Source organism: Clinocottus analis, unplaced genomic scaffold (genome assembly GCF_023055335.1).
Source record: "Clinocottus analis isolate CAN_PGR_092001 unplaced genomic scaffold, fCliAna1.0.p SCAF_1, whole genome shotgun sequence".
NCBI lineage: Eukaryota > Metazoa > Chordata > Actinopteri > Perciformes > Cottidae > Clinocottus > Clinocottus analis.
In genome coordinates, this window is record NW_027175820.1 from 21,352,659 (window position 1) to 21,376,316 (window position 23,658).

The following is a 23,658-nucleotide window of genomic DNA, read 5'->3' on the forward strand; positions in this document are numbered from 1 at the left end:
ACTAGCGTGACCTCTTGGTTTAGTCAGAAGTGAATAATGACAACAACAGAAACATATTCCATTATTTACAACTCAATACCTCTTTTGAATACATTCAAAAACGTTTTAAATCATTAATATTTTCAGCACATTTGTTATTGGGGTCTTCCAAATGTAGTGGAGTACAAGTATAAAGCAGCACAAAATGAAAATACACAAGTAAATGTACTAAGTTATTTTGCACGAAACATCTATTTTACATCAGACCTTTTACTCGACAGTAGATAGCAGTGTTTTGAGTGCCTACATTGATGGAAGTCTTTTATTTTGAAATTCCCTGAGCGGATGTTGATTCGGAAGCGCTTTTGGAGCGGTTGTGTTTTCCTCAAAACTAGCTTAATGGCTAAATATCGCTGACAACACAGCGTACAACTTTGTCACAGGTTCTTAACAAATAATATATTTACAGTTATAGCTCACCCTCTCATCCGGTTATGACGTTAAATCTGCGCCTCACTTGAGGAAAGTGTCTGGACTGAGCAGGATGCGAGCGTGTGTGTGTCGTCAGCAAAACACACACTGCAGGAAATTAGCTTGTTAGCTTAGACAGCCAAGTGTTAGTATGCGGCTCGAGTTTCCCTCTTTATGCTCGTACTCGATGTAAATAACCTCTGCGCAATGGACACCGGGGCAATAGTGATCCGTATAATAACGCCGGCAGGGGACATGGACTCGGCCGTTGACTGTCCATCTCTTCTGAACTTCAACGACTTGCTGGTGAGTCTCCAACATGCCAGACAGCTGAGTTAGCTCACCAACATTTAATGCAGTTGTCACTTTAAAACAGACCGTCATTCAGTTTGAATGTGACCCTTTCGGTTTCTGTGTCTGTAACACTCAGTGACTTCTCTTTTCGCATCAGTTTACGTGAATGTGTTCAACTTCATGCTGCATTTTGTTATTGTTCCTGTTTTATAATGCACTCCACAATTCACGACGTATTTCAGGTTGCAATAAGAGATGTCATCCCTGAAGCCACTGTCACAGCCTTTGAATGTAAGTGTCTCATACTTGTGTTACTTAACAGCATGTATGACACCCGAAAGGTTGAAACCATGTTGCTGCTTTTCTTTCTTTGTGTTCCTAAAAGTGATGTGTACAGTTTCAAAATGGGTGACTTAAGATGACTTAGGTTTACAGTTTTTATATGGAATGAGTTACATGAGCGATAATGTATTTGCTTTTGCACATGTACACAAGGCTGCTCTGATCTCTTACCCTGAATAAAATCAATCAACCTTAATTTGGCCTTGCACCTTTCATACAGGATAGTGCTTTCAAAGTGCTTAACAAGTGACTGACAAGCCAAAACTGAAAAAAAAAACCAATATCAATACATTTTAAAAATGTGTCAACTTAAATACAATCATTTACGTAAATAACTTTAAAAAAAAACATAAAATAATATTCCTGTTTATTAGGAATGTTCTATGAATTATGGCAGAATAGGTCATATATATATATTATTATTATTATATATTCTCCATATTGTAAGCACGTTAAACATATATCGCAAAGTCAAGATCATAAAGGTTTAAAAAAGTCAAATAATCACTCAATTCTTCTTTTCTTTTGTCTTCCAACCAGCCGTTTGGACTTTGAATGAATCCAGATTTATGAAAAAAAAAAAGCATAACTTTTGCTTTGACTGTTGGCTTTGATATTGAAAGCCGTTCGTCTTGTATTATTTTGTTCTGAATTTTTGCAATCCACATTTTAAGAGGCTTCTGTGTTTTTCAGATGAAGACGAGGTGGGGGACAGAATCACTGTAAGAAGTGATGAAGAACTTAAAGCCATGTTGTCATATGTAAGTATATTAAAGAATCATGTCACGCATCTATCACACAAATTGCATCACAGATTTTCTTTTCCAAATATTTTTATGTTGCAGGTGTCTTTAGATGGTTATTTCTTCATTAAAAAGTATTTCTGATGAAAGCTGTCCACTTTAAGGTTGGACTTCACTGTTTTGACATCCGCTGTTTGTCTGAACACCTGAAATCTCTGTTGACGGTTTTTCTGTGCACCTTTTTCAGTCCAGACTGTTTCATATTGTATAGGTTTTAAACTACTCTGAGGCAAATTTGTGATTTTCCACTTCTACCCTGACTTTGTAGCTATCTGCAACTAAACAAACTATTAAGACCCATATCGCCTCAACCAGTGATGTCTTAACCTCAGGTAAAAAAAAAACCTAAACAGTTTATCTGTATTTTTAAGCAACACAGATGTACACACTTCCACTCCGCATTCAGCTCCTCCACCTAGTGCTGTACATTTTCATATTCCACCATACTTACTGTTCACGCCGCGGACAGTAAGAGTAATGGCGTGTAATGTGTTTCTCTACGAGGTACACTGAAAGCTAAATGAACTGTCAATTTTTATTATTTATTATTCAGTACTTAAAGTTTTGCCTCATTAAAGCGCGAGGCCCCCTGGGCCGCTGAATTGTTCAAAATCTACTTTCATCTGTGGATGTCTTTTACCCCCCATCAGCTCACAATGATGCTGCTGGAGCCACAGGCACAATTTACACTCCTTGTTTTTTGTCCATTTCTATCATCTTTGCTTTTTAATCATTAAGTAGCATAGGGTAGCGGGGTGATTAAGCAAAAAGAGAAAGCTATGCATTGTGAAACAGAGATGGATAAAGTATTGACCTCGGCCATCTTCATTATTCACAAATCCGGTTGACATGTTTTTAAGGTTCTTGCAATTTTGACTTGATGTGATCCGTGTGCTGTTTATCCTGTTGAATGGAAAGGAGCTTTCAATATTTACATTCCCTGTGTTATTTTTTATTGCAACCAATGTTTTTTAACCTGTCCCAACCTTTTTGAAATGGGCAGGTATTTTACAAAACTGGTTATTGGATAAACAATCTGCCAATCAAGCGCTCACCAAAGTGAGTGGGGAGGAGAGCAAAAACACTCTTTTCCATGGAGAAAAGCCCTTAGTGCCGTTCTTTGCACTTTGACTAAAGAAATGCTCTCCAGTTGTAGTAAAACTCATGACATGATTGGAGCATCTGCGGTAACTTCTTCAGGAGCCGCCGTTGTTGTTTTGAACAGTTGCTTCTCTGTGACGTCTCTTGTCTTTAGCCACGTAGCTGCTAGTAGCTTCTCACCGCTTCGTTTTCTGGTTTACACGAATGCATTACTTGAAGCTTGATCAGCTGGGTTTTCATATTATATGTGATCTTGTGATTCTTGCGTTACATTGTGACATCACGTGAATTCAGCAAGAGAGCAAGACAAATAGTTTTGTGTTGTTAAAAATATATCTTAATCTGTAACAGTCGGGATGGCAAACATGCTACAGTGGGGTTGTGATGCTGCAGTGCTGTTCTTTCAAGAAATGTACAAATTAAAATAGACTTTGGCACTTTAATCCTCATGGTTGAATGCACTTATTGTAAGTCGCTTTGGATAAAAGCGTCAGCTAAATGAAATGTAAAATCCTGAAGCTAATTTCATACATGATCAACCAAATATCAGTGATAGTCACCACTACACTACTACTAACAGAACAACAATTAATATAACTAAAACTAGTGTGGGGTAATGTGGAGGAAATCAAACATTACAATCTTTTTGACACAATATTGTTATTGCGGCAACATTATAAGATTTTTGATGAATAATAAGTAATGTGGATATAATGGTTACATGGGTAAAAGGCGAGAACTACATCACTTTACTGTACATGCAGCCTTTGAAACCGGAAAAAGATAATACTTCTGCAATGTTACATTTCTACAATTTCCAAAATCTAATATGATGTCCAGCCTCGTGTCATTATATCGATATGTTATAGGTGCATTGCCCAGTTCGAACTAAAACAGCTTCAAGCTACAACTGGAGCCATCAGTGTCACTGGTGTTCAGTTTATGGCATGTGACATCAGTTAATTTTGTTAAATATTGAATATTTAACAAAACACAGGCTACAAAAGACATGCAGTATTATTTCATTTTGCAATGCGTAATGTCATCTTATTGTCCCAACACATATTTGTTCTTTATTCGGATGATGTGACATGTCTTAACGGCATATTCATTTAAGACCCTGACCCGCAGCGCAAATATTTAGCATCCACAACACTGCACTGCCTCGTCTACAGATTTCAAAAAGCCACAATTAATTTTTGCCAAACAAATCCAGGACTGTAATGGCTTTCTACTCCTTGCGGGACAGGCAAGTGCACAAAAAGCTGCTGATCACCTGAAAAATACTGGTCTCTCTAAAATATAATTTACACTAGTCGAGTACTTTAAATGTCTTGAGCAAGGTTTATGCATTTCAGCAGTCATTTGCATTTGTACTCGGAGGATTTTTTCCGTGTTGTAGTTGTTTGCTGTGGTTGCCATTTGGCCTCCGTAGAGACCTCAGTGGATTTTTTTGCCTTAGTGTTGTTAATTCCAGGTGAGCAGACAGCCATTATGTGAAATTAATAGGAATTAAGGGAAACCTGCATGTTAGGTGAAAGGTTGGATAATTCATTAGAGTCTCTCATGGTTGCCTCTTGTGTGTATGTGTTTCGGTGTGTGTGGATGTTTTTGGATAATTAAATGATAAACGCTTAGCCAGACTTTTAAATATGCTCTACATGTGTTTCTTCCTTAGTCGAGATCTCTGCTTTGACATTGCCTCGCGAAAAAATTCACGCTCCTGGTTGCTGAGCAAAATTAATGCTCAAATTCAGCACTTAATTAACGTGAGTGTGCAGAGGGCATTTATTGTGAAAAGTATCCCCCATCACTGAGAACATTGATTGCTACATGCTCCTGTGAGACCCACTAGTCTTCCAGGCATCTCTAATCATTGTTCGACACCTTGAAAGACAGACGCCCCTGTTCAAAGTTAAAGACTGGCCTGTGTCAGGTACTAAAAAAAACATGTGACTTCATCCGTTCCTCGCTCAGCTCCCCCTGGAGGTAGTGGCTCTAATTCCACCATTCTTACTCCCATTTCCCCTTCGTCTGCTAATGATGATGAGACCCACTCTCTGCTCTCGCTCTCCCACTTGTCCCTTAAGGCTGAGCGATGGTATTTGGGATCGGACACTGTTTAGTTATTGGCCAACAATGGAGAATGTCTTTTAATAACACACCTACTACAGATTAGGTGGTAATTGCAGCCTTAATCAATAAGCTAGCTGAGCGGAAAATTAAAGGTACGTGGAGCCCGACCCCCCCCGCCCCAACACACATCCTCAACACACACAACATGGTTTTTGGTATTAGGCCCATTGTTCAGATGTGGCCTAGTGAAAACGCTGGAGGGCGAAAGCAGAGGGCTAGGAGCGAGGAGGGATCTGACAGTGATAAATAGGCCTTTTAATAACAGCTGTGCCACTTGGGTAGCCATTCTGATCCATTCCCATCCAAGCCGGTCCCACCGTCCTCCCTCCCTCCCTACCTCCCTCCCCCACAATGAGGGAGCAAATTTACATATCGCAGTGATGACTTGGTAATTCATACCGGACTGTAAATGAAACACAATGAACACAAGTCCATGTGGACCACATAGAGACATCTTCTAAAAGTGTCTAACTGTGATGACGTCTTGCTGTTCGTTTTTGTTGGTTTGAAGCTGGAAAAAGGGGACACACACACACACACAAACACACACAAACAGAGTTTAACAGATGGTTTGGTTAACTGAAACATCAATTATTGCATTGCCTTGGCAAGCGTCTGAGAGGCCCCTGTGTGTGTGTGTGTGTGTGTGTTTGTGTGAGTGTGTGTGTGTGTGTGTGTGTGCGTGCGTGTGCGCGTGTTAGTCCTGTAGGATATGAGTGTTTGGTGAGCTGTTGACCTGGAGGAGAAAAGGGTTAATGCTACACTCCTTCAGTACAAGCCCACAGGGCTTTGGTCCTCATCGGCAACAGATTTCCGCACAGCATGTTCACATTCTGGGAATACTGTAGATTAATTCTGACGTCATTTAAATAAACATTTTGTGTGTGTGTGTGTGTGTGTGTAAACATGTGATAGTCGGTGTGGTGGTTTGTCAAACTTACCAGAGCCTTTCTTCATCCGTTTCTTTTACAGTCATCCTTTATTAATGAAACCAAGTATATTTAAGTTCCATAACGTGTAATTATCACTTCCAACCACTATTGTTCTCAATTTTTCAATCTCTATTTTCCGCCCTTCTTTTCCCCCTTTAGTACTTCAACACAATGAATGAACAACGCATCAATGGGCTGCTGCCGGACCCTCTACAGATCTTTCCACGAGGTATGGAGTGACATGTTACAGTTTATCATGGCTTGGTACTGCTTAAAGGCTCAATGGGTCTTCGTAATTAAGGTGTTGACAATTAATCACAAGCAAAATTTAAATATATAAACATATTCACACTTTCCTAGTTAGAAATTATTAAACCAAAATATGGGTAAATGTGTTATGCTGTGTTCAAACACAAGTAAACGGGAGCATTTGGTTGCTTGCAGTAACAATGCAGCCTCTGGAAAACATTAAAATTCAGTGGCTCATTCTGTTATTGTGTTGGCAGTCATTTATAAATCTACATGTCTTTTGCTCCAAGGACATTGAAGATGCAAGCGTGTGTTCAGGCCAAGCCTTACCCAAATCTCTGACGTTGTCTATAGTTTCTCCCCGAAACAGATTTTGACTGAGTGCTTTTTTTCAATCCATACGATTTCTATATCTTCGTGTAGTTTTCTCACCACTCAAAGTCGAGCATAATCGCTAACAGGCCCCACGGGCAAAGTTTACTGTCTCCTTTACCCTGTATCTCTTATGATCGTTCTGTTTTCTCTTACTGCATGAATCTGTTTCCTTCCTTCCTTCCTTCCTTCCTTTCCTACCTGCTGTCTCAAGAGCCCAACATCTCAATCGCTCTCTTGTCTAATTTCAGAGTAAACCTCATTTCATTTCATTTTTACTTTCTTTTTTTCTTCTTCTTTCTTTAAAAAGAACTGATTCCTTTTCAGCACATTTGTAAATGGCCCAGTGATGTGTTCTACAATCTAGTCAATTACTGTTTCAGCCGGCAAGACTCCAGGGATCCGGAACATACATGGCCTGAAGGTACCTATCTCAATAATTGTTTCAGCTGCCTTACACGGAGAACAAGAGGAGGTGGGGGGGGGAAGTTGAGGCAAATGGATTGGTAACGCTGTGTTCCACTTATTGAAATGTCAATTGAAGTCAAGGCTCTCCTTTTCTTTCACTCATTCTCTTGCTTTCCCATGTTTATGTATGGGGGCGGCTGCAGCGGAGCTCGTCGCTCCCCTTCATTTATCTCGAGTGTTCTTGGTACCTATCCCGGGTCAGGCATTTAAAAGCAAGGTGCTGTGCTGAATCCTTGATCCCGACCCTCCACCCTCCTCCCCTCGACAGTGTTATGATCCTCACACTCCATATGATAAGGAGAACATCAGCTTTGGTTAAAGCAAAAACTAAGTCACCAAAAAGATGCTTTTGTTCAACCATGAAATTGTCATTTCAAAGCCCCCCTCTGCCATTTACAAATGGCCTTCCGCAGAACTTCCCATTTTATGTCAGCCATATGTTGCTATTGAAACTCCTTGCTAATTACCATGGGTTAAATGACTTGACACCTCCTCCATCTCTCCAGATGATCCATATTATATTCATCTCCATTTCAATGATAATTTCACCCCTCCTCTCCAAACACTGAAAGTGTTTTATTCAATGTATCCTCTGAGGAGCTTTGGTAACAACTACTGAACGGTGTCAGTTTTTTTTTCAGGTCAAGGGTCTGTTTTGATAAAATGATGTTTTCCAAAAAACCTGAAGTCCTTTCGTAATCTTTCCCCCTTTTTTCTCCTGTTTTAATATCAAAGTAATTGGCTGAGGGGAGTCTTGTGCACTGTTTAAATTAGGTCTTCCTGGGCACTAATTAAAGAGAGAATCCCTGTGCTTTACTGGACCCAACACATCGGCCCTTTGACCTCAATTAAATGAGTTATTTTTAGTATACCCTTTACAGGATCTTGTCTCTTCTGGGTTGAGTACAGAGGTCTTTGTTGTAAACGTTTATGCAGATGAATAAATGTAAAGAACAATGTTCCAAGCGAGGCATGGCCTTTTTTTTTTTACACCGTGGTAGCCGATTGGTTGCAACGCATCCTCTCACAACGCAACATCCCCAGTTGATTCCAGCCTCGGGACCTGCATGTCTTACCCCTCTCTCCCTCTCTCTTTTTCTCCCCTTTGCCTCTGCACCGTTATCCGTCCAATAAAAGGCGAAAATGCCAACGAAAAAAAAACAACCCAACAACTTTATTGTCCAAATCTGTTTTTATCTGTCTCACTCCCTTCTGTTTTCACCCATATTGTTGTTCTTTCATGCAAATATATTTGTGCTTTTCCTTCCTTTTCCCCTTCTGCCGTCTGTCATCCCTTCACCTCCTCGATGTGGACACCTCTGTCTTTCTTCTTTGCCTGCTTCTCTCATACGAAAGCCAATTAACCTCCAGGCTGAACTGAGAGCTTGTGTTGTGTTATTGTTCATTACGGGGGTCTGGCCATATGTCTGTCTGTCTTTTGGCCTTGACCACTCTGTGTGTGTGTGTGTGTGTGTGTGTGTGTGTGTGTGTGTGTGTGTGTGTGTGTGTGTGTGTGTGTGTGTGTGTGTGTGTGTGTGTGTGTGTGTGTGTGTGTTTTTTTGCGTGTGTCGTTTCACATTTTTGGTGTTTTGGTTTCCCCACCTCCAGGTTAACACAAGACCGAACACAGCCAACGACTGCACTCATGCCATCCCAGACTCCATGGCCAACAACAGGTGAGCTGGCTGAGGCATGAGGAGCATGTGTGACACTACCCGGAAATAAACTCCAGCCGGTTTGGTTGACAGATGAGTAGACGGATATCTGTGATACCTGCGTCAACTGTGCTGTGTTCCTTCCTTCCAGCTTAAAAAAATCTTCCGCGGAGCTGAAGAGGATCCTGACAAATGGGCAGGTGAGCCTTAGTGTTCAGTTTAAGTAGAATTTGACCGCACACTGCTCCTGCTCTCGCAGTAGTTTCCACTGACTAGAAAGACATTCTCTCTGGTGGTTGGCTCCTGCATTTGTGTTCTTTGATAACACATGTGGGCATGTTATACAGAGTGTGTATTTGGTTATTGTCTCTTCACTACAGGGGGTCTGTGTGTTTCTAGGATCAAGCGTCCTACAGTCCTGTTTCTCTTTAATGAAACTCTCTCTCTCATATACACACACACACACACACACACACACACACACGCACACACACACACACACACACACACAGGCTAGTGTGTCAGGGAGATAATTAAGGCACGTCCTCTCAGGTTTCTGCTATAACACAGTGAACTAATAGAGCTGTTTACTCCCCTCTCCTCCATCTCTTCTCGTTCTCTTCACCTCCCTCCTCTCACCACGTTATCAAATCAGTTGAGGCGGACTGAGAGGGAGACATGCGTGTGTGTAGTGTGCATGCACTCTCACATGCATGTTGTCATGCCTGCCTCTGTCTTCACAAAATATGTTTTGACAGCCCCACATTGACATCGTATCAATGTCAATCATTAAGCGCCACACACACACAAATGGTGCATGCACGTGTTGAATGGAGTGCCTCAATGCAATAGATTATGATCCTTTTTCACCAAACATTGTAACATTCTGCCCATTTTGGATGCAAAGATAAACAGGCATTTTCCTAGAATATAATATTTATATTCTGTGTAAATTAGGGTACATTATTAGGACAACTTTTTTTGCAATTATACATTTCCATCTATTGATAGGATATATAAAATATTGATGTAATGATAAAGCTTTTAAGTTTTAAAATCATAGTCCTCAATATGTTGACGTGAATGTAAAAACTTTTTCTTTGGCAGCGATGGGATGTATTTAATGTTTACATTTCAAATATGGCACAACATTTAACATTTACTTAGATTTTATTTTACTGGTGTCACTTTACATGTTTTATTCAATCATAGTCGCGGTAGTTACTGTTGAAATACTGAATAATTTTCACTCTAAAACTTTCAGGATTAACAATACATAAACTTTTTGGAGAATATGAAATTAATTAGTTTATAAAATATTTGCAGAATGAGAATAAGTACGATATTTAGTTTTTTTTCCACATTTTTATAAGACTTAATTTTAAACATGCAATTTTATAACTGAAAAATTGCATGTCAGTGTCCATTTTTTCCATAATCTCGCTCTCTCACCCTCTTTGCCTCAGCTGTGAAGTTACACACATTAGCCACTGGTTGCATGTCTTTTCATGTTATAAAACCTGAGTGCCATTATTGTATACATCTGTATCTCCAGATAAATGCTCAGGATATCCACTACCAGGAGCAGCTTGGCCATGGAAACGGAGGCACAGTTTACAAGTAAGTCTTTGCTGGTTCCAAGGCCAGCGCACACTGCTGACACCGAGATACTCTTCAAAGCAAGTGAGATGGTCTGAATGATTTATTCAGTGGGGGTTAAAGCCTCTACAGTGCAGAATATGAAGGAAGAATGTCGCCATTTTTAGACTGACGAGTGTGATGCCATTCTTGTCTTTTCATATTTTTCCTGTTTCGTTTTTATGACCGGCCCATCGCCCTGCAATAGGGTTCTGTGAAGGGTTCCCCATTGTTCACCACCCTTCCTTCGTTCCTCCATCTGTCCATTTATCTCGCAGTGTTCGGTGTGACATCTATCAGGGTGGTTTGTGTCTTTACCTTCATTTATTTATTCTGGTTTGAAGGTTGCAAACATATATGATATTGATTTGGGGCTGTAAAGTATGACAGCAATTGACCTAATCTGTCTATAGTTCCGCACATTACCTGCCACGATGGGAGAGCTCCATCCTCTCTGGCTAGACAAATGTATTACTGCCCTGCTGGCGTTATGACAAGGTTGGCATTTGTGTTGCTCGCTCTATCCTTCTTTTCCCCACCTTGTGTTTTCCCCTTCTCATCAATCCTCAGCTATTGAGCTGTTTTATTGAGATTGAAGTATTGATCACTGCTCAGACTGACCTTGACTTGACAGAGTGGTCTGCTTCCCACAGTCCCCAGCAAACCCAGTAAATGTCTTATCCAGCAAATCTTCAAAACTGTCGTTTTTTTATTTATTTTTGCCTCTCTTCCCAACCACCTTTTACTGTTTTATGACTTTAAGATAGTTTCATTAAGAGCCAATCTTTCATAGTTGTAGGAGGGTCAGATTGCGTATCAGTTTGACACCAAAAATGGTTACACTGCAGTGGGGAAGGCTAATATTGCAAACCCAACAACTTCTCAGTCAATTTAGTCCAGGAAAAAATCCATATGCTTTGGTGCTGAAAATTTTATGGTTGGAAGGAGAATATAAAAAAAAAATGCAATGAAAGAAACCCAGCCTGTTTGTTTGTGCTATTTTGATGTTGTAGAATGTTCTATGCTTATTTTAGTTGAAGGTTTTCTTCATGATATTCAGCACATTATTATAGCAGCAACAACTATTTGCTATGTAAAGATAAAGTGGAGTAATGTCTACCTGAGTGGAGAAGTGTTTGTGTGTGTGTGTGTGTGTGTGTGTGTGTGTGTGTGTGTGTGTGTGTGTGTGTGTGTGTGTGTGTGTGTGTGTGTGTGTGTGTGTGAGGGGGGGGGGGGGGGGGTAATCCAAGCCTCTCTGTGCTTTTATTTATGTTGCCGGGCTAGAAGCGAGTGCCTGTGCGGTTACAGCTGATGATGCTTTTTTCCGGCCGACGGTGCTATCGCGGAAACCCTAGCTCCAACTCCCCCCTTCCGCGTCAACAAATGCTTGTTTTTTAAACTTCAAGGGTACCTGTTAGTCATTGTGCAAGCCTGTCATAAGAGCAGTGGGTTTTTGCTTCCCAAACTACACCAACTGCATCCCTCCCGGTCTGCCGATGGCTTTCTGCTGAGTCAGCAGTAGCTTAGCCAGCACCACTTGTGTTCTGGGATTCTTTTTTTCCTCTGCAAAAGTTGTAAAAACAGTTCACTCATACACCCAATCGCCAACATGACACAGAAGAGGCTAAGCTTGTGGTTGAAAACTAAAATCAGACTTTCACAATTACCAAACGCCGTCCAGCAGCATCAACTGCCCTTAGATCCAATTCAAGTACAGAACAGTTGACATGTCAGCTGCTCCATCAACCCAAGTGTCTCAACATAGTTACTGAAGACCACAGTTCAGATCTACCCTGCACTCTGCTTGTCCAAATCACACACACACATGCACTTTATGGACATCCCTGCATGACCTCAAATGTTTACAAAATTTCAATCAATATATAACAACATATATGAAAGTCATCTTCTGTCAAATAAATCATGGGGAAATCATTTTTTACGCTGAACAGTCTGCTGACATTGTCCAATCGAGTGCACAAAGAGGAGAAAACTTTAAGTGTTAAGGATAGAGCCAAACTGCCAAGCGCTTCGTTAGAAAAAATGTATTTCTTACTTGAAAATGCTTGCAACATGGTCTGCTGATTGACACGGTCATGATTTCTGGAAAGAGACATTACTGTGGAGATTTTTGAGGATTTTCCAGTTTTTTCGGGCACTTTGAGCAATGCAACCTGAATGCCACCTAGTTCCATTATGTAAGAGAGACGGCAGACATCACTACGGCCGATACGTCCAAAACTAGGCAGCTCGCTCCAAAACAAGCTCGATTAAAAAAATACTGTCTGCATAATCATCGAGGGCAGGTTTCCTGCTTGCTTCGAAACCTATTCCCTGTCCTCTTCAGCCTCTACCATATGGTGCAGCTTATATTAGGCCTATCATGTGTGAAAACACTACCAAAGGCTCCCCACCTTTTAACCTCTTAGCCCATTTATGACCCAGAGCCATTTAGACTCAATTGGATGTTACCAACACCACGGCTCTCCATAACCACACGCTGACCTAGCCATCCATCAATGTCGGCCTTTGTTTTTTATTACACACTCTCTCAGAGGTCCATCTTGTCCAGCAATCTAACTGACTCTTTGGCTTATAAATACAATAACAAGGACACACAGGCCGTTCCTGTTACTCATGGCTCCAGCAGTGCAATTAAAACCGGCGAATTTGCCTGACTGCGACTGTGGTGACATCTACTTAGACACCCACGGCTGTTCCTTCAGTCTCTCGGCCCATTTTCTCCATTGATTTAGTTTTTTTCTCACTTCATTGATTAGACTGTATATTGAAGGACCAAAGCGCTTTGTTAATTTGGTTGTAACCTAGTATCTCGTATCCAGATATGTTCAGATTGTGTCTCCAGCTAGCTGAATGGAACTGTTACACCAGGTATCATCTTAATAATTTGTATAGCTCTTGATTATGGGTCGACTTTTGGCTCTTTGATCATTTCTCCAGACAATTAGGCTAAACTATCGAACGGTTAGGAGCCTTTAAAAGTAAAGTCTGAAGCCTGGTTGAAAAAAATAAAATAATACATTCACCGACAACATCTTTAAAATCCAAGATTTTGTGTTTTACAGCCTCGAGCTAAGTAAATCATTTTGGAAATGATGTGACATTTTTGAGTATTTGGTATCCGCTGGAGGTTCGTCTGAAACAATGTGCCAGTTATTGTTATATTAACTGTGAAACCTACAATAAAGATGTAAAAAAACACAAAGTATACAAAGCTAAAGGTGCTTTAACACTTGCCTGTTGGGGTTGCAAGATGTACGTACGTTTCGCGGCTCTTACTGTCCTTCCCTGTCAATAGTGACATTGACATGTCTTCCTCTGCAGGTCTTAACTGTCGCAGCTGTTACTCTCCTTTCCTGGAGGTGGCGCAATGTGGCATTTGTAGAACCGTGTCTAGAACGGGTCAGACGATGAACGAATACTACCGGACACCCTCAAAGTACAGAAATCCACAGCGTGTCAAGAGACAGTGATGTCAAAGTCCATTCATTAAGAATTAAGGAATGTTGTCGTTCACTTTTGTAGCATGGTAGGATACAAACAACTATCTTTTAACTTTGTTATTTGAGCTTCTCTGCCTCGCTGTGTCTCACGTGCTGGATAGTTTGCAAGCCTTTGTGTGTAAATTCATGTCTGCTCATGAGTGTCTCTAGGTTTCTGTCTCACTTGTGTCATTTAGGACGCTCATTATAGCCGCATGAGATGAGAGAGTCAGGGAGAGAGAAAGGCAGCCCGTCACTGTAAAAGTACCACGTTAGCCCTGATCCAGGAGGCCGGTGTCTCTAACCCACAGCCCCAACTTCACAGACAAAGAGAAGGGCCTATGAATACTGCATGATGGAGCTTTTATTACAGAGCAAGCTGGAGTGTAAATAAGATCCAGGCAATGGGGCACGTTTACTGGGGTCAGATCAAGGGAAGTGGCGGGGGGTGGCTATGTAACCTTGTCCCCATGTCTCCCGCTGTCACAAGCCTGTCACTGTAACTCATACAGGGATGCTCGGCCCTGAGGTGGTCAAGGGCAGTCTGAGAATAAAGCTTTAACAAAGCAGTAGTCACACCACATCTCCAGACCCTAAAAACATGCCCGTAAAGTATACGAGTTTAAACTTTGGGGTTTCTTAACTCTTGTACGTCGAACTTCGACATACATTTAATTATCACTGTATACAGATGAAAGCTGCTTTGTGAACATGCAGAACTATTGGGCCAGTTGTGCTTGAAGGGATATTTCAGGTCTTTAGAAGTGGGGTTGGATGACGTAAGCGTATTACCTTCAGAAAATGGCAGTCGGCATGCTCCCAGTTTGGAGAACGCTTAGGAGAGCTAGCATGGAAGTTTAAGTGTACACTATATTAAGAATATTACAGCCCTTTCTGATGAGGAACTAAAGCTATTTTATCCATTTTTGTTCTCTTCGAAGCCAATGGACTCTATTGACAAAATCAGTCATTTTACCTCGCAGAACACGGGAGTTGCTGGTCCACCGCTGCCTCCATCAGTTAAATGGTTTGTGTCATTGTGTGACTTTGGTGAATCCAAACTAACGTTTAATATCTTTGAAGAGAGAATAGTTATCGGTTACATTTCCCAGACAAAAGCGCAAAATGGAACTGTTACTCATGAAACCTCATTTAAAGTAATTCGAATTATCCCTTTTAAAGTTATAATACATGGATATTTCACTTCAATCTTATGTAAATCATTTTTAAGACACCAGCCTGTGAAGAAAGTTCCTCATGTGGACGGCTTTAATGTGTGTTTACTTTGCTCTAACGCGGCCAAAATGATTCAGAGACATCAGACAAAGGACTAGCAAATAAGCAATAATTTGAATAAACACGTGCTACTTTGAATGAGGCTACATGCAACAATTGTACACACTCTGACAGTCAGATGAAACTTGTGCGCATCCCCACGAACACGTGTTCAAGAAATAGTTGGATGCAGTGTTTATAACACTACCCCTGCGATCTTGCTTCAATTAACATCTTGATCTTAATTAAGAGGCAGCGCTCATGCTTAACTGATATCGATTGGAGCTTAAAGGAAGACGGAGACATCAAAATGCAAACAAGGCCGCCGGTCTTATGTGTAAAGAGCTCTTTCACACACAAAAAGATTACACTTAAGAATCAGAAACACTCACTAACTGCCTTGCGAAACAAATAAGCAACACCGTCCAGGGAGGTCCGATGAAGGCTTTTGGTTATTTCAGATACCTGAAGCTTGATTAGTATCTTTTCCATATTTTGTTGTGTATCTTTTATTTGTTAACTTTCGGTCATAGCTATCTTACTCCTTCAACAATCTCTGAAAAGTCTGCAACTTCTTTTTGACTTAAGTGAATGAAAGATGCGTAAACTGCAGCTTACACACAGCTACAGCCAGAAACCAGTGTTTGTTTTAACTGTGGGTAATTACCTGACATGGCACTAATAGGTGGCATTAATTAAAGGCCTGGGCCAGTTTTTAAGGTGTCTGGCCGAAGAGCAATGTGATCCTCCAATCTAAGACGCATTAATCACACCTTGCACATTCTCTCCAGAAGAACCACTGACAGACGAGTCGCCAGGTATCACGTTCACCAAGGCTGCTTGTAAGCTAACCGGCCGGTGTGACATGCGCGGCCCCCGCCTCATCCCCATCACCTGACAGCTGTTGGACAGTATTCGTCCTTGAGGATTGTGTGTTGAGAGGTACCGAGGTGTTGTCACCGGTGCCGTAAATGTACCTTCAAGGGCTGTAACTAAAGCCGATGTTTGGCATTAAGGAGTTTGATAATTAAATCATCACGGGGCCGGTCTGTGGCTGCTGCTTTACCTGCAACTCAAAACGCTGTCTGGAACATCGAGCGACAGGGCTGACTGGATCTGGTTTTGGGTCGTGACTTCTGACCTTTAACAGGAATGACAGAGGCATTTTGTCATGTTAATTTAGACTCTTTTGTTGCTCAGTAACTGGGAGACCTTTTGAGGTTTTATTGCATTGTCAACGTTGATGTACTTTCATTAACTATCGCTTGAACTTTATCCCCATGTTAAGTAAATTATTAGTACATTACATTAACAATTGGTGATCACGCTGATCAATATTAATTCATGTACCGGATCGGAACACCTTTTTTCTGAACGCGGTTTTCACTGAAGTGAAATGAGACCTACCTTTTTAATATATAAAATGTGCATATGATCAGAGCTCCTGATTGAAAAAAAAAATAAATAAGAAACTCAGGTTACTATTTGAATGAACTCTACAGTTTTGTTTCATATGGTCTTCTGCTTTGTCCCTGTAGAGCGTACCATCTTCTGGGCAAGCGGGTTTTAGCTGTCAAGGTGAGACCTCCTTCCATGTTGATCCTCAATAAGTGACCCTCAAGCTAGTCCACCCCATCTAAACCTCAAAAGAAGTTGTTATTGTTGTGTTTATTACAGGTGATACCTATTTATTTCTTCTATGTTTTTCATTACAGGTCATTCCCTTGGATATCACGGTGGAATTACAGAAGCAGATCATGTCAGAATTAGAAATTCTCTACAAGGTCAGTTTGACTGTTTCTTTCTCTTTTCCTCCACTGAATATTGCTGTCCTGTCAGATCTATTAATCAACCATGAGTCTTAACTAATGAAGCACCATTCATCGTCTCTGGTCTTACAATGTAAGCCAGGGGTCAGCGATAGATAAACACACAACTGACATACACGGGGACGAGGCATGCGAGTCAACTGATAACGGTGAATTTCTCTCTATGCACAACAGGAGTTTTCTGTTGCCTTTATAATGTACCATGAGCATGAAAACCCACTTAAACTGATCCTGAATGTATTGTGCGTTATCAACATGCAACATGAAGAAAGAGTTGGGGTCGACAACTCGACTAAGCTGAGCTCAGTATATTGATGCGTTTCTCCACAGCCTCACTTTAGTCTGTCTCCCAATGCAATGTATGTGATATCAAATCATAAGTACAATTGTTCATTTTCAAACAAAAACAGTCGATGGACTCGATGCACACATCCTCTCGTGTTGAGGATAAATATGCTGGCGCGCTCCATAACGATGACATCGTCTCTTCTCTTGATTGCAGTGCGATTCCCCCTACATCATCACTTTCTTCAGTGCCTTTTTCGTCGAGAACAGGATATCCATATGCACCGAGTTCATGGACGGTGAGTTGCTCGTCGGTTTAAGCCAGAGTGGATCGTGTGTTTTATCTTTGCTAGCCACAGCCGTGTAGAAGAGACGTTGGGGAGCTGTCCTCTGTCTCTCCAGCATGTATCCATTTACACTTCTGCAGATCAAGAGAACGTCTTATCGCCGTGAGCTGCTTAGCATGCCTGTGTGCTAAAAGCTACAAGGGCGTGATAAATCTTGACTTGAGTGCATTTGTAGGTGCATTTTTACGTGTGTTTCTGGATTGGTGTGAGATGGGGGACTGTCTATGTTTGTAGGTGTGTGTGTGTTTGTCCGAGTGTGTGTTAATGCAGTTATTCCCCTGTTTCACACGTTTGCCAGCTTGTGAGCAAACTCGGTCTAACCTCTCAGCACTCTTTATTTCATGGAACTTTTCTTTGAGCAACCATTTCCAGTTTTAATTGATTATTGCGATCAAGAAATGACAGTGCTTTAACAATTGATTTCAGTATAAAATATCAATACATTTTTCAAATTATTGGACTTATATCTAATATTTTAATTAATACAAGTGATACAAAAGATCCTTCTCTTCTCTATTGTGTGTAAATGTCCCGTGTAAGAGGACCAACAGTTTGTTTTGGGCAACTGGGAAATGCTGATTGACCTAATTTTGATCGGGATCAGATGAAATTGCGAGCAACAAATTTTTTTCAGTTGTCTGGATGAGCGTTGCAATCAGCATGGCCAATATAAATTAGATTTTTTTTATGGAATAAGTCATTTTGAAATAAGTAAATAAAATGTGTATGAAATAAAATACTGTTATGTGTTGCAGGAGGTTCTCTGGATGTTTACAAAAGAATACCAGAGCACGTGCTGGGGAGGATCGCAGTGGCCGTAAGTTTTCATGAAAGCCTCCATATTGGTAGTTTGAAAGGCCTTTGAATGAAGAAGTGTGTTCTTGAGTTTTGATTTAAGTGCATTGGGGCGGGATCCATGTGAGTCCCAGTTTTAAATGTGACCTGTTATTCGTTTGTCGGATACAGAACCGGTCTGAAGAGTATTTTACTCATTTATCCTCCTGTCTTTCCCCTTTCTCCATCTCTTTCTACTCTGTCAAAAACTAGCAGTTTGATAGAAATGGCCTTGATGTTGATAAATGTCTCTCTTTTTTCCACACTCATTACCCTTCTCCTGTCTCCACCTCCTCTTCTCTGCCCCCCCTCCTCCTTTAACTTCTTCCGTAATCAAACAATGACAGCTATTTAGTCAGTGTTAATTCTAATTCACAGCTTTTCCTCCTTTCCACTGTCACAGTTGTTAATTATCACAGAAGGAAAAGCACCCAAGAGGGTGTGAGTGAAGCTGCAGAGTGCAGTTGTTGCACTCACACCACCAGCGTTTGAGGCAGCAGGACTTCAGAGAGCTTTTGTGCTTTCTTAATTTACCACAGAGGTTGTCGCGCATTAGAGATGGATGACAGGAGGCGTGAGGCTGGAATCTAGAAGCTCTCACAGCCCATACATGAAAAAGACTTTACACATTGGCAAATGAGTAATACTTATTAAACAAAAACAAAATGATTATATGGCTTTTGTATGAATCTAGCTTGGTTGTTCAAGTCACATGAGTGTAATTCACTTGCAAGGGATGCACAAAAGAAAGAAATGTCTCTCACCAGTGTGTGTTTTACCCCCCTGTGTCTCCTGCTGCCATTGAAGACGTTACACTTCCAAGGAGGGGCAGCAAGGAGGAACAAAGATTGACCGGCAAATTGAGATCAACTCAGTTCTCCTTTTTTTCCAACACAGTTTGATACTTGAGTCTGCACAGTGCAGCCGACATGCCTAAACTCGTCAATTTCAGGATCTTTTTTTTCCCTGTTGTTGAGAGGGACACATAGCTGAATACCTCTACTTTAGTCAGATTGTCCTGGGTTAAGTGAGTAGAGTTTATTAAGTAGAGGTGTTATTGGTAGTGTTAATTATCATCTTCAAACTAGAGAGCAGTCAGTCTGGTCAGAGGAAGACAAAATCATGCATCACGGCAGTAATGCTATACCAATTCTTGATGTTTTTTTTTTATTATTATTGTCCAGAAAGAACCACAGTTCTCCTAAAAAGCCCTTTCTGTCGTAGAGCCGTCTTCAGAAGTCCTCAAAAAACACAGTTTTCAGCCAAATTCCAGATTCAAACAGCATAAGAAACTCTGCCAGAGCCAGGACACAATCCACACTGTTGCTCCTTATTGTGAGGTTTAAGAATTGGCCAGTGTCTCCTCTCCGGCGTTCAGGATTTCACAAGAAGGCTAATCGGTGGCAACACACCCTCTGGTCCTTGTTTGTGAAACGGAGAGCACCACTGCTGGTTACCAATGTGAAGGCCGCATCGATACAACATTAGAGACATGCGTGAACCACGACAGCCCGGCAGGATCCGAACCTTTCAGTATTTCAGGGGGAATCTTGTCCGAGCCCCGTGCCTCTTCAGTGACGAGTGACGGCTCGTTTGTGAGGTGTAAAACATCATTGTGATGTTTTTCCCGACCTATAAGTTAAGTTTGCGTAGTTCAACCGGAGGTAACCGCTCCGCATTAGCCCAGACAACTTACTATGAATCCGCGTGCGCTGGTTATACGTTGAATGATCGTCTACGTTTTTCTTTCATTTGTCTCTCCAGGTAGTCGAAGGCCTGACATATCTGTGGAGCCTGAAGATACTTCACAGAGGTGAGTAAGGCAGTGTTATTAAAAAAAAAGAACAGACTTGATAAAAGCTGCGGACTGCTGATGTTGCAGTTCTAACAAGCAGTTTGTCTCTGCAGATGTCAAGCCTTCCAATATGCTGGTGAACACCCGAGGACAAGTCAAGCTCTGTGACTTTGGTGTCAGCACACAGGTACACTGATTTGTTTGTGTGAGCATGAGGGTGAGAGAAGGAGAGTGAGAGAGTGAGTCGGGGAGGGGGTGAACAATGGTCTCTAGATGCATCACCACAGTCGTGTGTGTGTGTGTGTGTGTGTGTGTGTGTGCGTGTGCGGTCAACGTTTCAATCTCTGTATTCATTTTCAACTCAAAACATTGGCGCTGTCCCAAGGGTCTTCCTCTCACATTAACTTCCCCCCCCGCCTTCATTGTTCTGCATCCTCCAAAAAAATCACTTGTTATAATTATGACCCACACACACACACACACACAACGGCAAAGCCTCATTGATATGTATTCAGTAGGTGTGGGGAGAGCGTGGGTGGCAAACAATAGCCCTGTGTGTGTGTGTGTGTGTGTGTGTGTGTGTGTGTGTGTGTGCGTGTGCGCGCGCGTGTGTGTGACACAATGTGTGTTTGCAATGTAATCATCAGGGACAGACCTTCAACGTTCCCTAAAACATCAACCCTGAGGACTCTGTCTCTCTTTCAACACACACACACACACACACACACACACACACACACACACACACACACACCACATCCTTTCTGAGGCAAATTGTTATTCATTTTTAACCTCTACTTTCTTGGAAGCTCCAAGGTGAATTTTAGACCTTGCATGTACAACACTGGCAGCATTGACTTGTCCTCTGTCTTTTTTAACTCTATTTTTCAGTTTATCTCTCTTTCACACATACACACTCCCCCTCCCCCTAAACATTGTAGGGCATGCTAAAGAGAAGGAGGAAAAAAAAACACAGCCATGTGGGAACAGACACTCATTATCACAGTCCTGTCATTGATGGCATGTGCCATTGTTTATACACACACACACATACAGACACATGCACACACACACACACACACACTAATGTCTCCTTGTCTTACTCCTGTTCCCTTGTGTGAGGGTAGAGAGAAGCCTAAAATATCAACCTGACATGTCAATAAATTCAGATAATGTAATTTAGGTCCATGATCCATCTTTTTGTTCATGTCCTAATCGAGGACGATGGAGTAAAGCCTTTTAAAAGTTATTTATTAGGGTTAAGGTAAATCATTGTTAGTTGAATACTCTGCATTTACATTGATGTGCAGCATAATTGTTTTACTCATTCTCTGTTAATCCAATTCTGTTGCAGTTGGTGAACTCTATTGCCAAAACCTACGTGGGAACTAACGCGTACATGGCGGTGAGTGACCTTTTGAGTTCAGTTTCTTGTAAAAAGTCATTTCAAATTGGACGTGAAGATATGTTTTAGCACTGGAATCAGAGCCTCTAAACTCCTTTCTTATCATTTTTTATATTGTTTTTTGTTTGCTCCACAGCCAGAAAGGATATCAGGAGAGCAGTACGGTATCCACGCAGACGTCTGGAGTGTGGGAATCTCTTTCATGGAGGTGTGACAAAGTATTCAAGGCTTTACACTATTTAGCCAGCATTTAAAAAAAAAAGTGTGGGAAATTTATGAAGGGAACACGAAATTCGAGCAAAAGTGGTTCATTTACATTTTCCGTACTATGTATTGAGGCTGTTTCTCATTGAGTAGAGTAAGATGCATTTGTGTGTATCAGTATCTCTGCTTGACTGACACCCTGCGTTTTCAAATAACGTTTTAATTTCAGCATATCGTTCCCCGGTCTCTTGTCCTCCCACTGACACTATTGATTCTCCATCTGTTTCTGTCCACGGCTCTCCCGCTGCAGTATTACAAATTATTTGGGCTTCTGCCTCGCCTTTTGTTTGTCAATAATATTTCAAAAATATTACAATTGTAACAGTAATGGATGAGTTCAGAGGAAAGGAGCCATGTCAAACTATTGACATGATCTCTGTGTGATAAAGATGGAGTTGTCTGGCAGTGGACGCCCTGTCCTCTTTATTTCTAGCTGTGGATGTGTGCATTAAGCTAAATGAAATGGTTTCCAGTCCCACTCAATTGGGATTGATCCTCAGCCTACGAGTTGGTCAATTTATGTTCAAGGAAAGACTGTGAGCGTTTTGATCTTTTGATAACGTAATGTTGCCAATAAGCTGCCCTTGACCAAGATGAAAAATGCCCACCCCGAGTGCATTGATAAACGTCACGAGAGAGCTGTCACCCAACCCCCTCAGCCAAAATAACACACATTACATACAAACGTCCCACAATCCCGCCCTGCTTCTCTTTATCCCTATTTTGTTCTCCGCAGGTGGTAATCGTGGGGGGGTTATTAACTAATAGCTGATGTTGTTTGATGAGGAAGTGTTATCAGCAGGTGGGCACTAAGCTTACCTCAAAGACAGAAAGTCTCAAGTTCTGCATGCTTCAGTGGCTTTAGCAGAATGTTCTTCCTGTGTCTTGAATGCTGCCATTAAGACAATGGCAATGGAAAGGCATGCATATATTAATGCATGTGTACTCGCACCCATTCAGAATCTGTCAGGAGGATGGGTAAAATATGAGGCACAGCCTAAAATTAGAATTCAAAGTTACAACATTTGTTCATTTTACATTGTATTTTACATTGTAAACTGAAGAATGTAAGCATTATGCATGGAGAGTCTGTTTGGTTGTGTTGCATTAGTTTGCAGATATTTGCACGGGCCCGGTAATGACTCCACCCTTTCCCAGATGTTTTTTATGATATTAAAATGTCTCATGAACAGTATGAGAATATGCTGCAGCACTTATTGTTTCTTTCTTCTTTCCACAGTTGGCGCTGGACATGTTCCCCTACCCACAGGTGAGTTATTGTCAGCGTTTCATTTATTTGTATATGAGGCGAAATATTTGATTAATCTCTCTATAAAAACTTTTAAAAGGTATTTTACTGTGATGATTCATGTTGCAAGAACATTTATTAGTTTGTTTCCAGTAGTAACTATGTCCTCAGTGGTTCAACAAAAAATATTATCTGACAATTTTGAGAGGCAATAATTATCTTTACAATCCCAGAATGAGACTTGGAGGTCTGTTGACCTCATAAAATCATCTTCTCTGATCTGTATTACTTTCAACAACTTTAAATGTATGAATCTGCTGTTTCCGTTCTGTTTTTTTTCCTCTCCTCATTACACTAAGTTAAAATCCTGCTCAAATGTAATTGCCGACCTCCGAAGTGACTTCGCAATCCCATCAAGTCTTAATTAGCTCT

General features: G+C 41.1%; 1 protein-coding gene across 1 annotated transcript in view; it reads left to right on the forward strand.

Annotated features, from left to right (window-relative positions):
* The first annotated feature begins 336 nt into the window (after positions 1 to 336).
* Positions 337 to 23,658, forward strand: part of map2k5 (mitogen-activated protein kinase kinase 5) — a 47,852-nt gene continuing 24,530 nt past the window's right edge. The window contains exons 1-17 of the mRNA XM_068571062.1: positions 337 to 756; positions 987 to 1,035; positions 1,780 to 1,847; positions 6,218 to 6,287; positions 7,063 to 7,103; positions 8,756 to 8,823; positions 8,954 to 9,002; positions 10,358 to 10,422; positions 16,757 to 16,796; positions 16,934 to 17,002; positions 17,550 to 17,631; positions 18,435 to 18,496; positions 20,278 to 20,326; positions 20,422 to 20,495; positions 21,663 to 21,713; positions 21,850 to 21,921; positions 23,218 to 23,247. Coding sequence (XP_068427163.1) covers positions 625 to 756; positions 987 to 1,035; positions 1,780 to 1,847; positions 6,218 to 6,287; positions 7,063 to 7,103; positions 8,756 to 8,823; positions 8,954 to 9,002; positions 10,358 to 10,422; positions 16,757 to 16,796; positions 16,934 to 17,002; positions 17,550 to 17,631; positions 18,435 to 18,496; positions 20,278 to 20,326; positions 20,422 to 20,495; positions 21,663 to 21,713; positions 21,850 to 21,921; positions 23,218 to 23,247 — 1,071 coding nt within the window. The 5' untranslated portion in view covers positions 337 to 624. The remainder of the gene's footprint in view (positions 757 to 986; positions 1,036 to 1,779; positions 1,848 to 6,217; positions 6,288 to 7,062; positions 7,104 to 8,755; positions 8,824 to 8,953; positions 9,003 to 10,357; positions 10,423 to 16,756; positions 16,797 to 16,933; positions 17,003 to 17,549; positions 17,632 to 18,434; positions 18,497 to 20,277; positions 20,327 to 20,421; positions 20,496 to 21,662; positions 21,714 to 21,849; positions 21,922 to 23,217; positions 23,248 to 23,658) is intronic.